Source organism: Gigantopelta aegis, chromosome 13 (genome assembly GCF_016097555.1).
Source record: "Gigantopelta aegis isolate Gae_Host chromosome 13, Gae_host_genome, whole genome shotgun sequence".
In the NCBI taxonomy this organism is placed as follows: domain Eukaryota; kingdom Metazoa; phylum Mollusca; class Gastropoda; order Neomphalida; family Peltospiridae; genus Gigantopelta; species Gigantopelta aegis.
In genome coordinates, this window is record NC_054711.1 from 2,457,378 (window position 1) to 2,472,396 (window position 15,019).

Consider the following 15,019-nt stretch of genomic DNA (forward strand, 5'->3'; position numbering starts at 1 on the left):
CCAATATATTGGACTCGAGTACTCGAGGGTCAAACTCGACCCGGACCTGAGTACCCGACGCTTACACAAGATGATAATGAGACAAAGGAATATAACGTAAAATAGCATTATATAGCTTAATTCCAGCACTGAATATGAATGCCAAATCATGCCATTGTATTGCATTTAGAAACCCGTTGATACGTTCAGTATTGTGACGGACAAACGGACGGCCAGATTAAAAAAGAAACTAGCAAATAGTCATATACTTATCGTGTAACTTGTATCGTTGATTAGTTACTGGTAACTAGTTGCTCTACATTGTCTCACTTGTACGGGTACTCGAGTAACGGGGAATGGACTCGAGTCTTTGCTGGACTCGACCCGTGCCCAAGTACTCGAGTACTCGTGGAGACCCTACTTCAGTCCATGCCATAAATTGTACATGTTACAGTGTTCGTGATTAAAAATTGGGGGCAGTATCCCAGTTGGATACTAACATTTCAAAATCTGGTATCTCACCTGAGAATTTAGTATCCCACTTAAATGAAATTCATAAATAACGTCCTAACAAACTTGGATGACACTGTTACTTAACTTCACCAGTAAATGACGGCTTTCATTGTTTCAGCAAAAAATAAAAACACAGGATTTAAAAAACCAACAACATTATATGGTATCCCAGTGGGATACTGGGTTCTTAAAGCCTGGTATCCAAAATTAAATTCTGGTATCCCCGGGATATCAGGATACCGCTAATCTCGAACACAGTGTTACTGGCAGTCAGTTAAACACTATTGACATGCAATCATATATAACTACTTTGTATGGATTACAGACATTACTACCCTAGCAGTAAAATAAATTTGGTCTACAATTTGATGCGTTCCCTCAATTTTTTTCCATCAGTACAGTACATAACTGATGCATGACCCTTTTCATTGTGGTTGGAAATTAAAATAACTGATACATGAACCAATTTATTTGGGGATGGGGGGGGGGGGGGGGCGGTGGAGGGTTTGCACTGGAAGTGACCTTTTCATTCTGGAAGTAATATAACTGATGCATAAACTGAAGAACACACCTTCAGGGTAGTAACACTGAATTATTTTTAGGCATGGAATTTTATGTCGTAAAACCCACAAACCCACCTTCAGGGCAGGGCTTGCACTGGAACTGGCCCTTTTCATTCTGGTAGTATCCAGGGCTGCATCGAGTTGGGGTTGCACTTCCCTGGAGACAGTAGTGGCCTTCTGGACACAGGTATGTATACGGCACAGGGGTCGTCTGTTCAGATGGGCAGTAGTAACCTGGAGGAATAAAACAAATATATACAACAACGAATGGATGGGTGGGTTGTTTGGATGGGTGGGTGGGTGGTTGGATGGGTTTTGGTTGTTATGGATGGGTGTGTGGATGGGTGGATGGGTGGGTGGGTCGTTTGGATGGGTGGGTGGTTGGATGGGTTTTGGTTGTTATGGATGGGTGTGTGGATGGGTGGATGGGTGGGTGGGTCGTTTGGATGGGTGGGTGGTTGGATGGGTTTTGGTTGTTATGGATGGGTGGGTGGATGGGTGGGTCGGTTGGTGGGTGGGTGGGTTTTTCGATGGATGGGTGGATGAATGGATGGACAAATGGATAAATGGCCTTAATGAGTCATCAAAACTCTCTATATGGGAGCTGGTACTGGAATGTGAACTCAAGTCAATGATTAACAATTAATTCATCACTGCCAACAGTTTTATATTAGAAACCTGTCCTTATCTTTGTGACACACGTCTGTGACCGCATTGAGACCAGTATACTAGATTAGAAACCTGTCCTTACCTTTGTGACACACACATGTGACCGCACTGAGACAGGTATACTAGATTAGAAACCTGCCCTTACCTTTGTCACACACTCCTGTGATTGCACTGACACTGGTACACTAAATTAGAAACCTGTCCTTACCTTTGTCACACACACCTGTGACCGCACTGAGACAGGTATACTAGATTAGAAACCTGCCCTTACCTTTGTCACACATGCCTGTGACCGCACTGAGACCAGTATACTAGATTAGAAACCTGCCCTTACCTTTGTCGCACACGTAAGTGACCACACTGAGACTGGTATACTAGATTAGAAACCTGCCCTTACCTTTGTCACACACACCTGTGACCGCATTGAGACCGGTATACTAGATTAGAAACCTGTCCTTACCTTTGTCACACACGCAAGTGACCACACTGAGACTGGTATACTAGATTAGAAACCTGCCCTTACCTTTGTCACACACACCTGTGACCGCATTGAGACCGGTATACTAGATAATAAACCTGTCCTTACCTTTGTCACACATGCCTGTGACCGCACTGAGACCGGTTCCATTACAGTAGTACCCTCCGTCACACGGCGTACACTCGGCCTGGGACTTCAGCCGCTTCGTGGGTCCATACGTTCCATTACGACACGGATCGGGAACATCTGTTCCCAGCATGCAGTAGTGGCCCATGTAGCACTCTTGTTGTGTGGGAGAGGTCGAACCCAAGGGACAGTAGTAACTGAAAGTCATTAAAGACAGATTTAAATACAATTTTAAAGTAAAAGTTAACAGTCTGGGCCCCTATTTTCAAAGCCATCTTAGCGCTAAGCAATCATCGTAGGTTGTGACGTCACTACATCACACGTCCTAGTGACGTCATAGTTTATGATGTTTTTACAATTTCATAGGCTAAGATTTTTGTTTTTCAATGGAAATTACCTGGTAATTTTCAGTTGAAAAAGTGGTTTTCGGCAAGTATATTTTCCGCTGACAACATTTTGAGAATTCGATAGTTGCTTGTGACTGCTACATGTAATTCGATAATAAATTTGATTGTTTTACCAACAACGAAAATCACCAACTATTGGAATATAAATCTAGTTCATTTTTTGTTTTTAAATTCTGGTCAGAAAAACAGTTATTGGGAATAATTGATATAAATAGTTACCGATTCAAATATGAATTTTATTTTATATATTTATAAAAAATTTAAGTAAATATATTTGAGTAAAAGTTATAAACTTTTCATACACAACGTGGTTTTTGTCAAAAATTAATCCAGTTATAAAAATAAAAAAATTAATCATGGACCAGTAGTCTGAAGGTTAAGGAAGTACACGTAATTAAGGAATGGTTTTTAACGACACACTGGAACACATTTTATCTACACTTATATATGCGTTGGAAATATGGTTAAAGGCAAGACAAATAATGAGATACAAATTTTCAAATCGTTCGTGAGAATTTTTACTCGCATTTGACGAGCGGGCGAGTACTTTCTGCAGCCCTGATGACATCACGGTGTTACGCCTTACGTTGTACTTAGTGGTCTCACTTAATGATCTAGTGGAATGTAACGCTGATATCAACCTAGATGTTTAGCTATATGGGTAATGTTAAAGATATTTACCCTTCATTGCAGTCTCCAGTAGGCGTAGAGAGTCCACTTGTCTGACAGTATTTTCCTGGAGTACATGTTACCATGGCCGACGATCCTGGAGGACAGAAGAATCCTGGCTGGCACTTTCCTCCATTCACTGACGGCTGCAAAACAGAATAGTAGGTTGCTGTACACCAAAGTGTTTACCACTCATAACAATGTTGAAAAAAACAAGCCAACATAATATATTATCCGAATCACAATTGTTTTATATGCTACGGTGAGTAGTTTGTTTTCTTTAATGACACTACTAGACCACATTGATTTATTTATCATCGCCTATAGGTCAAAATGTTTGGTAATTTTGACATATAATCTTAAAGAGAGGAAACCTGCTACATTTTTCCATTGGCAGCAAAGGATCGTTAATACACACTTTCCCACAGACAGGACAACACATACCACAGCCTTTGGTATACCATTCACGGGGCACTGGTTGGGAAGCAAAAAACCCAACAATCTGAGAATAAATCCCCTGAGGTTGCTCGATCCTACAACATATGCACCTCAGGCGAGTGCTCTATCAACTGAACTAGAAAGAAGAAGTTTGTTTTGTTTAACGGCACCACTAGAGCACATTGATTTATTAATCATCGGCTACTGGATGTCAAACATATCGTCATTTTGACACAGTCACAGAGGAAACCCGCTACATTTTCCATTAGTAGCAACGGATCTTTCATATGTGTAACCAAGTAGGTTTTATTGTTTAACGCACATGCACCTAAACCTTTGGCTAGGAGCTGTAGGGACATGCATTTACCTGTCTAAACCTCTGACCTCTGACCAGGACAGTGACGGTCAGCCAATAGACTGGCCAGCTGTGTTTGACCCAGTTGGTGGCTATTCATTGTCACTCACCTGACATTCTTTTACCTGTCACGAGCTGCACAGGCCACGCACTCATCTGCTTTAATCTTACACTGAGATAATTGGTGAGTTATATTTCTACTTTTCTAATTCACTTTACTATTTTACTAACATACATAAAGTACAGTTTATAAATTACAAATAAGGTTTAAATAAATAACTACTTCAGTTAACATTTACTTTGATAAAGGAATAAACTGAATTAATGTAAGTGTTAGAATTTGGGCATGGCACTTACATTGCAACAAATGACTATTCCTATAGCCAAGCCTTAATTAAATGAGTTATTTTTTTAGAAATGTATGTGAATATTGTGTATGTGTGTATAATAAATTAGAATGGTATTAGTTTTATTTTACTTGTTTCTTGAAGACGTTTTGACGGTTTTGGTGTTAAAGCCCACAGCTAAAGGTACTGGTGTTTCAGTGTCTAGGTAACCGTATCACCTGAGGATAATGTTTTGGTGTTACCGCCCTAAAGCCCACAGCTAAAGGTACTGGTATTTCAGTGTCTAGGTAACCGTATCACCTGAGGATAATGTTTTGTTGTTACCGCCCTAAAGCCCACAGCTAAAGGTACTGGTATTTCAGTGTCTAGGTAACCGTATCACCTGAGGATAATGTTTTGGTGTTACCGCCCTAAAGCCCACAGCTAAAGGTACTGGTATTTCAGTGTCTAGGTAACCGTATCACCTGAGGATAATGTTTTGTTGTTACCGCCCTAAAGCCCACAGCTAAAGGTACTGGTATTTCAGTGTCTAGGTAACCGTATCACCTGAGGATAATGTTTTGTTGTTAAAGCCCACAGCTAAAGGTACTGGTATTTCAGTGTCTAGGTAACCGTATCACCTGAGGATAATGTTTTGGTGTTACCGCCCTAAAGCCCACAGCTAAAGGTACTGGTATTTCAGTGTCTAGGTAACCGTATCACCTGAGGATAATGTTTTGGTGTTACCGCCCTAAAGCCCACAGTTAAAGGTACTGGTATTTCAGTGTCTAGGTAACCGTATCACCTGAGGATAATGTTTTGTGTATCTTACTTTATTTTAATATACTATATATTGCCATATGTGTACTTGTTGTTAGTTGTAAATAATGATTTAAGATTACCGATGATTGATTAATGTTCAGTCGTTTAACGTACGGTAATTCTGTACTGTATATTATGCCTACATGTTATTTGATGTTTAGTGTAGCGATGTTAAATATTGCTCAGTGTATGGTTCTTTCTTTTGTTTAAGAAATCTGCTATGATCTGTAGATAATAACTAGACTGCAGAGTGTATTTATATATATTTTAATGTGTTATTATATGGTGTTTTATGACTGTTTATGTATAGTTGTGAATGTATTTTAATAATGCTATTTTTGCTTATAAGGTTTGTTTGACTATCTATTCAAATTCTTCGGAATAAAGAACCCTGTTAAACTCTCTTCACCGAGTCCAGTTGTGTTTTCGGGAAGTAACATATGCACCATCCCACAGACAGAATAGCACATACCACGGCCTTTGATATACCAGTCGTGGTGCACTGGCTGTGACAAGAAATAGCCCAATGGGGATCGATCCGAGACCAACTGCGCATCATCCAACTGAACTAGATGCCAGGGCTCAACATAGAAAGTAAAATATGGTGTGCTGTTATGTTTTTTTAAAAGCAGGCCAAAAGAAACAGGCCTGCTAAGAGAAAACATGACCTGCTGGAAATAGGAAGGAAGGAAATGTTTTATTTAACAACGCACTCAACACATTTTATTTACGGTTATATGGCGTTGGACATATGGTTAAGGACCACACAGATATTGAGGGAGGAAACCAGCTGTCGCCACTTCATGGGCTACTCTTTTCAATTAGCAGCAAGGGATCTTTTATATGTACCATCCCACAGACAGGTTAGTACATACCACAGCCTTTGATATACCAGTCATGGTGTACTGGCTGGAGTGAGAAATAACCCAATGAATCCACCGACGGGGATCGATCCCAGACCGACCGTGCATCAAGCGAACGCTGTACCATTGGGCTACGTCTCGCCCTGCTGGAAATACAACAATGGGGTGAGTGGAGGGTTTGGGACAGTGTAGGAACAATTATTTTCAGCCTGGCATAGTCACAAAAAAACATGTCACAATTAAGATTAATCCACTGTGATGTTAAATTTTCAAAACCCCCGCAAACATACCTGATATTGTGATGATCCATTCACGCAGTACCACCCTCCCGAGCAGTCTCCAGTCGGGCTGGCGTTTCCGTCGCCCTGGCAGTACATTCCCGGCGTGCACAGAACACATGACTCGGACGTCTGTTGTCCGGTCAGGTTATTGAACATCCCAGGAGCACATGGATTGGAGTTAGCTTCCGTCGTGTTATCTCCGCAGTAGTGACCGGCGGGGCAAACATTCACACTATAATCAGTCGTATTGGCCACGCAGTAGTAGCCAGCCGGGCAGGACTTACAGTTCCTCTGATTGGTCAGATCCTGGTATGTCCCAGCAGGACAGCCAATGGGGAAGTCCGTTCCTTGAGGGCAGTAGTGTCCAGCAGGACAAATGTGGCCTATGATTGGGTGGACGGATGTCAGGGGACACTGACTGTCATTGAGCATGAGTGGGTTGATTTTGTTGACGCCCGAACTACAGTAGTAGCCTTCCATGCAGTCGCCTGTTGGAGAGGTGAGGTTTGTACCTGGTCAAAACAAACAGAAGAGAAACAAAATTTATTAGGTTGGAGTACAGAGTTATGTGCCTTAGCATGGGTCAAATTTCAGGGATGTGAGGGGCTGGGACAAAAAAGCTTACTGTGGCCGGGGTCCAGGGGCCGCTCAAGGGCCCCTGAAGGAAAATTGTTGTTTGCAATCCCTGGAACTGCCAAAAATTGCATTCAATGCTAACAAATCTAAACTACTTATAATATAAGGCACACATCATAAACGTGAAAACATACAAATGAGCCTTGTGTGGTCAACAGTACTTAACATCATGTTTTGGGGTGGGTTTTTTAGCCGAAATGGAAAAGTGCATTTATGCGTTTCCACGTAGCTCTGACATCCCTGAAATTTTAATGAGGGAGTTGGGTGTAATGTAAACATTTCCTTCAATACAGGGGAACAAAGGCAAGTTATTTTCTATCATGTTTTGTAAAAGAAAGCATGGTGGCAAACCAGTTAGAGATGGGGTTTAATGATCACTGCAACACTGGCCCTGGTGACACAATGGTTAATCCATAGAGTTTAAGGCTTGTAGTTACCGGGATCACATCTCAGTCTTTGCTCCAACCATGAGTAAAAACCCAGCTCGGTCAGTGTGGCGGTATTAGACAACCATACCATAGCTAATCCAATGTTTTGTTTAATGACACCACTAAATCATACTGATAATCAATTATCGGCTATTGGATGTTGTCAAACATTTAGTAGTTCTGACACTTAGTCATCAGAGGAAACCCGCTACATTTTTTCATTAGCAGCAAGGGATCGGTTTTATATGCACCATCCCACAGACAGGATAGCACATACCACAGCCTTTGATTTACAAGTCGTGGTGCATTGGTTGGAATAAGGAAGGATATGTTTTATTTAATGATGCACTCAACACATTTTATTTACGTTATATGACGTCAGACATATGGTTACGGATCAAACAGATTTTGAGAGAGGAAACCTGCTGTCGCCACTTCATGGGATACTCTTTTCGATTAGCAGCAAGGGATCTTTTATATGCACCATCCCATGGACAGGATAACATATGCCTTTGATATACCAGTCGTGGTGCACTGGCTGGGACAAGAAATAGCCCAATGGGCTCACCAAATGGGATCGATCCCAGACTGACCACGCATCAAGCGAGCACTTTACCACTGGCCTACATCCTGCCACCTGGGTGAACTAAGAAATGGGCCCACCGTTGAGTGTCGATCCTAGACCTAACACGCATCAAGCGAGCACTTTACCACTGAGCTACGTCCTGCCACCTGGGTGAACTAAGAAATGGGCCCACCGTTGAGTGTCGATCCTAGACCTAACACGCATCAAGCGAGCACTGTACCACTGAGCTACATCCTGCCACCTGGGTGAACTAAGAAATGGGCCCACCGTTGAGTGTCGATCCTAGACCTAACACACATCGGGCGAGCACTTTACCACTGAGCTACATCCTGCCACCTGGGTGAAATAAGAAATAGCCCAATGGGCCCACCGTTGAGTGTCGATCCTAGACCTAACACGCATCAAGTGAGCACTTTACCACTGAGCTACATCCTGCCACCTGGGTGAACTAAGAAATGGGCCCACCGTTGAGTGTCGATCCTAGACCTAACACGCATCAAGCGAGCACTGTACCACTGAGCTACATCCTGCCACCTGGGTGAACTAAGAAATAGCCCAATGGGCCCACCGTTGAGTGTCGATCCTAGACCTAACACGCATCAAGCGAGCACTTTACCACTGAGCTACATCCTGCCACCTGGGTGAACTAAGAAATAGCCCAATGGGCCCACCGTTGAGTGTCGATCCTAGACCTAACACGCATCAAGCGAGCACTTTACCACTGAGCTACATCCTGCCACCTGGGTGAAATAAGAAATAGCCCAATGGGCCCACCGTTGAGTGTCGATCCTAGACCTAACACGCATCAAGCGAGCACTTTACCACTGAGCTACATCCTGCCACCTGGGTGAACTAAGAAATAGCCCAATGGGCCCACCGTTGAGTGTCGATCCTAGACCTAACACGCATCAAGCGAGCACTTTACCACTGAGCTACGTCCCGCCACCTGGGTGAACTAAGAAATGGGCCCACCGTTGAGTGTCGATCCTAGACCTAACACGCATCAAGCGAGCACTGTACCACTGAGCTACATCCTGCCACCTGGCTGAACTAAGAAATAGCCCAATGGGCCCACCGTTGAGTGTCGATCCTAGACCTAACACACATCAGGCGAGCACTTTACCACTGAGCTACATCCCGCCACCTGGCTGAACTAAGAAATAGCCCAATGGGCCCACCATTGAGTGTCGATCCTAGACCTAACACACATCAGGCGAGCACTTTACCACTGAGCTACATCCCGCCACCTGGGTGAACTAAGAAATGGGCCCACCATTGAGTGTCGATCCTAGACCTAACACGCATCAAGCGAGCACTTTACCACTGAGCTACATCCTGCCACCTGGGTGAACTAAGAAATGGGCCCACCGTTGAGTGTCGATCCTAGACCTAACACAGATCAAGCGAGCACTTTACCACTGAGCTACATCCTGCCACCTGGGTGAACTAAGAAATGGGCCCACCGTTGAGTGTCGATCCTAGACCTAACACGCATCAAGCGAGCACTGTACCACTGAGCTACATCCTGCCACCTGGGTGAACTAAGAAATGGGCCCACCGTTGAGTGTCGATCCTAGACCTAACACGCATCAAGCGAGCACTTTACCACTGAGCTACATCCTGCCACCTGGGTGAACTAAGAAATAGCCCAATGGGCCCACCGTTGAGTGTCGATCCTAGACCTAACACACATCAGGCGAGCACTTTACCACTGAGCTACATCCCGCCACCTGGCTGAACTAAGAAATAGCCCAATGGGCCCACCGTTGAGTGTCGATCCTAGACCTAACACACATCGGGCGAGCACTTTACCACTGAGCTACATCCCGCCACCTGGGTGAACTAAGAAATGGGCCCACCGTTGAGTGTCGATCCTAGACCTAACACACATCAGGCGAGCACTTTACCACTGAGCTACGTCCCGCCACCTGGCTGAACTAAGAAATAGCCCAATGGGCCCACCGTTGAGTGTCGATCCTAGACCTAACACACATCGGGTGAGCACTTTACCACTGAGCTACGTCCCGCCACCTGGCTGAACTAAGAAATAGCCCAATGGGCCCACCGTTGAGTGTCGATCCTAGACCTAACACACATCGGGCGAGCACTTTACCACTGGCCAATGGGATTCCATAATATTTCCATTACATCATTTTTACAATTAACGTTGACCTACCTTGACAATACTGCCCAGCACTGCACGGAGTACAGTCTACATCCTTGCCTAGACCGGTCACGTTACTGTAGGTTCCTGCAGGACAGGGCTGCCAGTCGTGTCCGGTTCCATTCGGACAGAAGAATCCCATGGGACATGGGTGTTTGGAAGACAATGCATCTCCTGCAATCGTCAGTTCTGGAACGCAGTAGTAACCTGAACAATTACAAAAAGTTGTATTTCAGACTTTAATTTTTTTTTTTTTTTTAATTATTATGATTGGTAGAATAACCAGAAAAGCAGATGAAACTGTTTAGACCTGATATATGTACAAAAACCAAAACATAAAGAATTTGTTTACAAGAGTACTTTCAAACCCAGTTTGCCATGTCATGATGTTGATTAAGATGGTTGTCATGGTAACAAAAACAGTGGCCGAAAAATGTCAAAATTGACATACATGTAGACAAAAAAGAAAAAAAAAAAAAAATTCTATAAAAGTACTTAATAACCAGTGTACCCTGATGTCGACCAAGTTATGTCACACGAGTGAAACAGATTCCTGTAACATTCATAAACAGAGTTAGCATCAGCATTTAATTAAAAAAACAAAACCATCCTAGGACAATTCACAACTGTATTTTCGCAAGAATTCAAACCATACGCTAATAAATAACACTAAATAACACTCGACCAACCTGATGGACAAGGCAAACACTGTGAAGCGCCGTCAAAGTCCACATAATATCCCGCTGGACAGTCCTGTGGTGCAGCGCTCCCTAGTGGGCAGTGTTTGGCAGCAGGGCAGATAATCTGGGTTTCCACACTCGCTCCTTCAGGACAATAGTAGCCTGCAAAATAGACACATACTAGGAATGTTCCATTTGAAGTTCGATTAAAGTTACAGTTTGTTTTGCTCAACACTGAACGATCACAGTGATATATTAATAATGATCAGCTACTGGATGTCAAACATTTGGTTTAAACAATATTTATTTCACAAAAGAAATGGATTGGCAAACAGGCCATTGGCCTATATTAATGACTCTCCACACATACTTTGTTACATACAATTTATAATATACACATACAATTTATAATATACACATATATCAGCTGACATGTTCTTCAGAGAATTAAAAACAATTACATAATTTACACTCGATCATAAAAAAACAAATATAAAAGACCACAAAATTAGAATACTTGTCCATGTGTGAAACATTTCAACCCACCCCACAAAAAAAGGGTATCTATTGTGTGACATAACCTTCTTTGTAGGATCCCAACACTGTAGCCAAGCCGTGGCTGTCACAGTCAAAGCAAGCCAGTGTACTTGCTGGCTGTTGTATTTAACACACACACAAAAAAAAGAACATCTCATGTGTGACTTTACCATCTTTGCAGGGACCCAACACTGTAGCCAAGCCGTGGCTGTCACAGTCAAAGCAAGCCAGTGCACTTGCTGGCTGTTGTATTTAACACACACACAAAAAAAGAACATCTCATGTGTGACTTTACCTTCTTTGCATGGACCCGACACTGCAGCCAAGCCGTGGCCGTTGCAGTAATAGCCAGCCAGACACTGGGTGCACTCGCTGGCTGCTGCTAAACCCGTCTGGTTGGAGAACGTCCCGTTCGGACACTGGCTGGGGTCCTGAGTGCCGATCTCACAGAAGTGACCTTCTGGACACAGGATTTCATTGGACGTCTTTGACCCCACAGGACAATAGAATCGAGCTTCGCACTGACCTACAGGGCTTGACAAACCTGGTCAAAGAAATGAGAAAAATTATATACTGTGCTAGAAAAACAAATAATTCATACTAAGAAGAAGGAAGGTAGAAATTTGTTTTTTTTTAACGACGCACTCAACACATTTTATTTACAGCTATATGGCAGGAAGGAAGAACATGTTTTATTTAATGACGCACTCAACACATTTTATTTACGGTTATATGGTGTTGGACATATGGTTAAGGACCACACAGATATTGAGAGGGAACCCGCTGTCGCTACTTCATGGACTACTCTTTTTGATTAGCAGCCAGGGATCTTTTATATGCACTGTCCAACACAGAATAGCACATACCACATCATTTGATATACCAATCATGGTGCACTGGCTGGAACGAGAAATAGCCCAATGTGCCCACCGACGGATATCGATTCCAGACTGGCCACGCATGTAGCGAGCGCTGTACCACTGAGCTATGTCCCTATACTATGAGGATGTCATGTGGGTTGGGGTTTGGGGGTTTTTATTTGGGGGGGGGGGGGGGGGGGTTCTTGTGAATAGCTTTTTTGTAAGACAGAAAAGAGAAAAAGAAACAGAGAGACAAGCAGGAAAGACAGAGGCTGAGCAGGGATTCTCAAGAAAGGTAATAGAAAGGAGGTACCGGTACAAGACAGTGGCGCAGTCTGTACGCCACTGATTCTTGGTTACACATGTACTACCTGAACCAGAGTGAATAATTTATATATCTCATGTTTGTACAATAAACAATATATGACACCCTATATTTGAGGAAGTGTCCACCTGAAACGTAATTTAATACAGGCATGTGAAAACAAACTACAGCCTGCTATCTCACCTGTTGTGTTACAGAATGAGCCTCCTGTGCAGTTCAAACACTGACTTTGTTGGTTGATTCCGGTTGACGGGTTGTACATGCCCTGGAGGCAGGGCAGGGGGTCGGACGTTTGTTCAGGGCAGTAGTTACCCACTGGGCACACGTTTGCTGTGACACCTAGAAATATTACAGTAAAAACACATTAGATTGATTTTACAATAGTCTGGCTGTCTCTCTGTTCATTTGTCTGTGTGTGTGTGTACTGTATGTGTGTGTGTGTGTGTGTGTACTGTATGTGTGTGTGTGTGTGTGTGTGTGTGTATTGTGTGTGTTTGTGGTAGTAATATTTATTGATTAATCTAGTTTTATAAAGAAAAAAAGCCCAAACAATAAGGTGTAACTATGTCCAAAGTTTCACCAATCTAAGACTTATAGGTTGTGAGAAGAAGAACAACTTTGTTTTAATCATCGTCTATTGATGTCAAACATTTGGTAATTTAACACCACTAGAGCACATCGATTCATTAATCATCGGCTATTGATGTCAAACATTTGGTAATTTAACACCACTAGAGCACATCGATTCATTAATCATCGGCTATTGATGTCAAACATTTGGTAATTTAACACCACTAGAGCACATCGATTCATTAATCATCGGCTATTGATGTCAAACATTTGGTAATTTAACACCACTAGAGCACATCGATTCATTAATCATCGGCTATTGATGTCAAACATTTGGTAATTTAACACCACTAGAGCACATCGATTCATTAATCATCGGCTATTGATGTCAAACATTTGGTAATTTTGACATATAATCTTAGAGAGGAAACCCGCTACATTTTTCCATTAGTAGCAAGGGATCTTTTATATGCACCATCCCAGACAAGATAGCACATACCACAGCCTGTGATACTCCAGTTGTGGTGCACTGGCTGGGACAAAATATCCCAATGGAGCCACTGAGGGGGATCGATCCTAGACCGACTGCGCATCAGGCTTTACCACCGGGTTACATCCCGTCCCGAGACCACAAGCATAACCCCTCTGTCTACATCTACATTATATATATTTTCTAGAACCTAAATTGTTAGAAACATTGTAAAAACATCTCTGGAAGATTACCTTGATTTGGTGTGGTTGATTGCGCGCCTTCCCTACAGTAGTGACCTGGAGAGCATGGCCTGATGGGATACGTCAGACCTTCGACATCACAGGCCATCCCACCAACACAAGATGAACACTCACTCTCCATCGATAAACCTAAAACAAACAACAAGAGAAAACTTCATGAAAAAGCAGGAATTAAAGAAAACAAAGAATGCATGAATCTCAGTGTGCACATACCTATGTGATATACTGTTTATATTAACCAAACTGAGTGTAGTTAATTGTTGTGTGCTACAGAATTAACAATTAACAATCCTGGTTAATAAATCAAATAGCTTCCATACACTCATGTCATACTCTCGGTATTTACCAATGTAGTTGTGTGGTACAGAACTAAAGATAATGTCCCGACTTCACTGCCACTGTTAAGATTTTCCACATTAACAGTTACTTTGTTTTGTTTAACAACACCACTAGAGCACATTGATTTATTAATCATCGGCTATCGGATGTCTCCACATCAACAGAACCTTTCTGAGGACTAAAAGAACATTTAAATACTGTAACTGTTGGGGTTTTTTTGTCCTGGACGGAGGAGCGGCCGAGGCCAGCACCTGTTCCCAGGACAGGCATGCGCTACAACAGCTTGCTCTGAATGTGCACGTTACACACTCTGACCTGGGTTTTTTCTTTAGAATATCAGTTAGTCTTATGTATAAAAATATTGTGAGGTAGAATCTATTTTGGGCTCTACAAATATTAGAATGACCAGAAAAACATGGATTATATATACAGACACTGGTTTTCTAAACAAAGTGTACATGTAATTTGAGTCATTAAGATGGCTCTATTAGCTGAAAACATGTTACATTGGTAGCAGACTAACAGTCTCTTTTACACTTTACAATGGTGTGTAATAAATCTCATAGATCGCACACTCATATATGCTAATCTCTATATTTACTGGTGTAGTTATTCTGTATTCCTCCGACGCCATATAACCATAAATAAAATGTGTTGATTGTGTTGTTAAATA

The 15,019-nt window shown here is 42.5% G+C and overlaps 1 protein-coding gene across 1 annotated transcript in view; it reads right to left on the reverse strand.

The window, feature by feature from the left end:
* LOC121387601 overlaps window positions 1-15,019 on the reverse strand; it is a 251,086-nt gene that overhangs the window by 73,151 nt on the left and 162,916 nt on the right. Inside the window, exons 92-100 of the mRNA XM_041518760.1 lie at window positions 13,999-14,136; window positions 12,889-13,044; window positions 11,816-12,064; window positions 10,993-11,145; window positions 10,316-10,510; window positions 6,499-7,001; window positions 3,417-3,550; window positions 2,311-2,525; window positions 1,131-1,289 (exon numbers count right to left, since the gene is read on the reverse strand). Coding sequence (XP_041374694.1) covers window positions 1,131-1,289; window positions 2,311-2,525; window positions 3,417-3,550; window positions 6,499-7,001; window positions 10,316-10,510; window positions 10,993-11,145; window positions 11,816-12,064; window positions 12,889-13,044; window positions 13,999-14,136 — 1,902 coding nt within the window. The remainder of the gene's footprint in view (window positions 1-1,130; window positions 1,290-2,310; window positions 2,526-3,416; window positions 3,551-6,498; window positions 7,002-10,315; window positions 10,511-10,992; window positions 11,146-11,815; window positions 12,065-12,888; window positions 13,045-13,998; window positions 14,137-15,019) is intronic.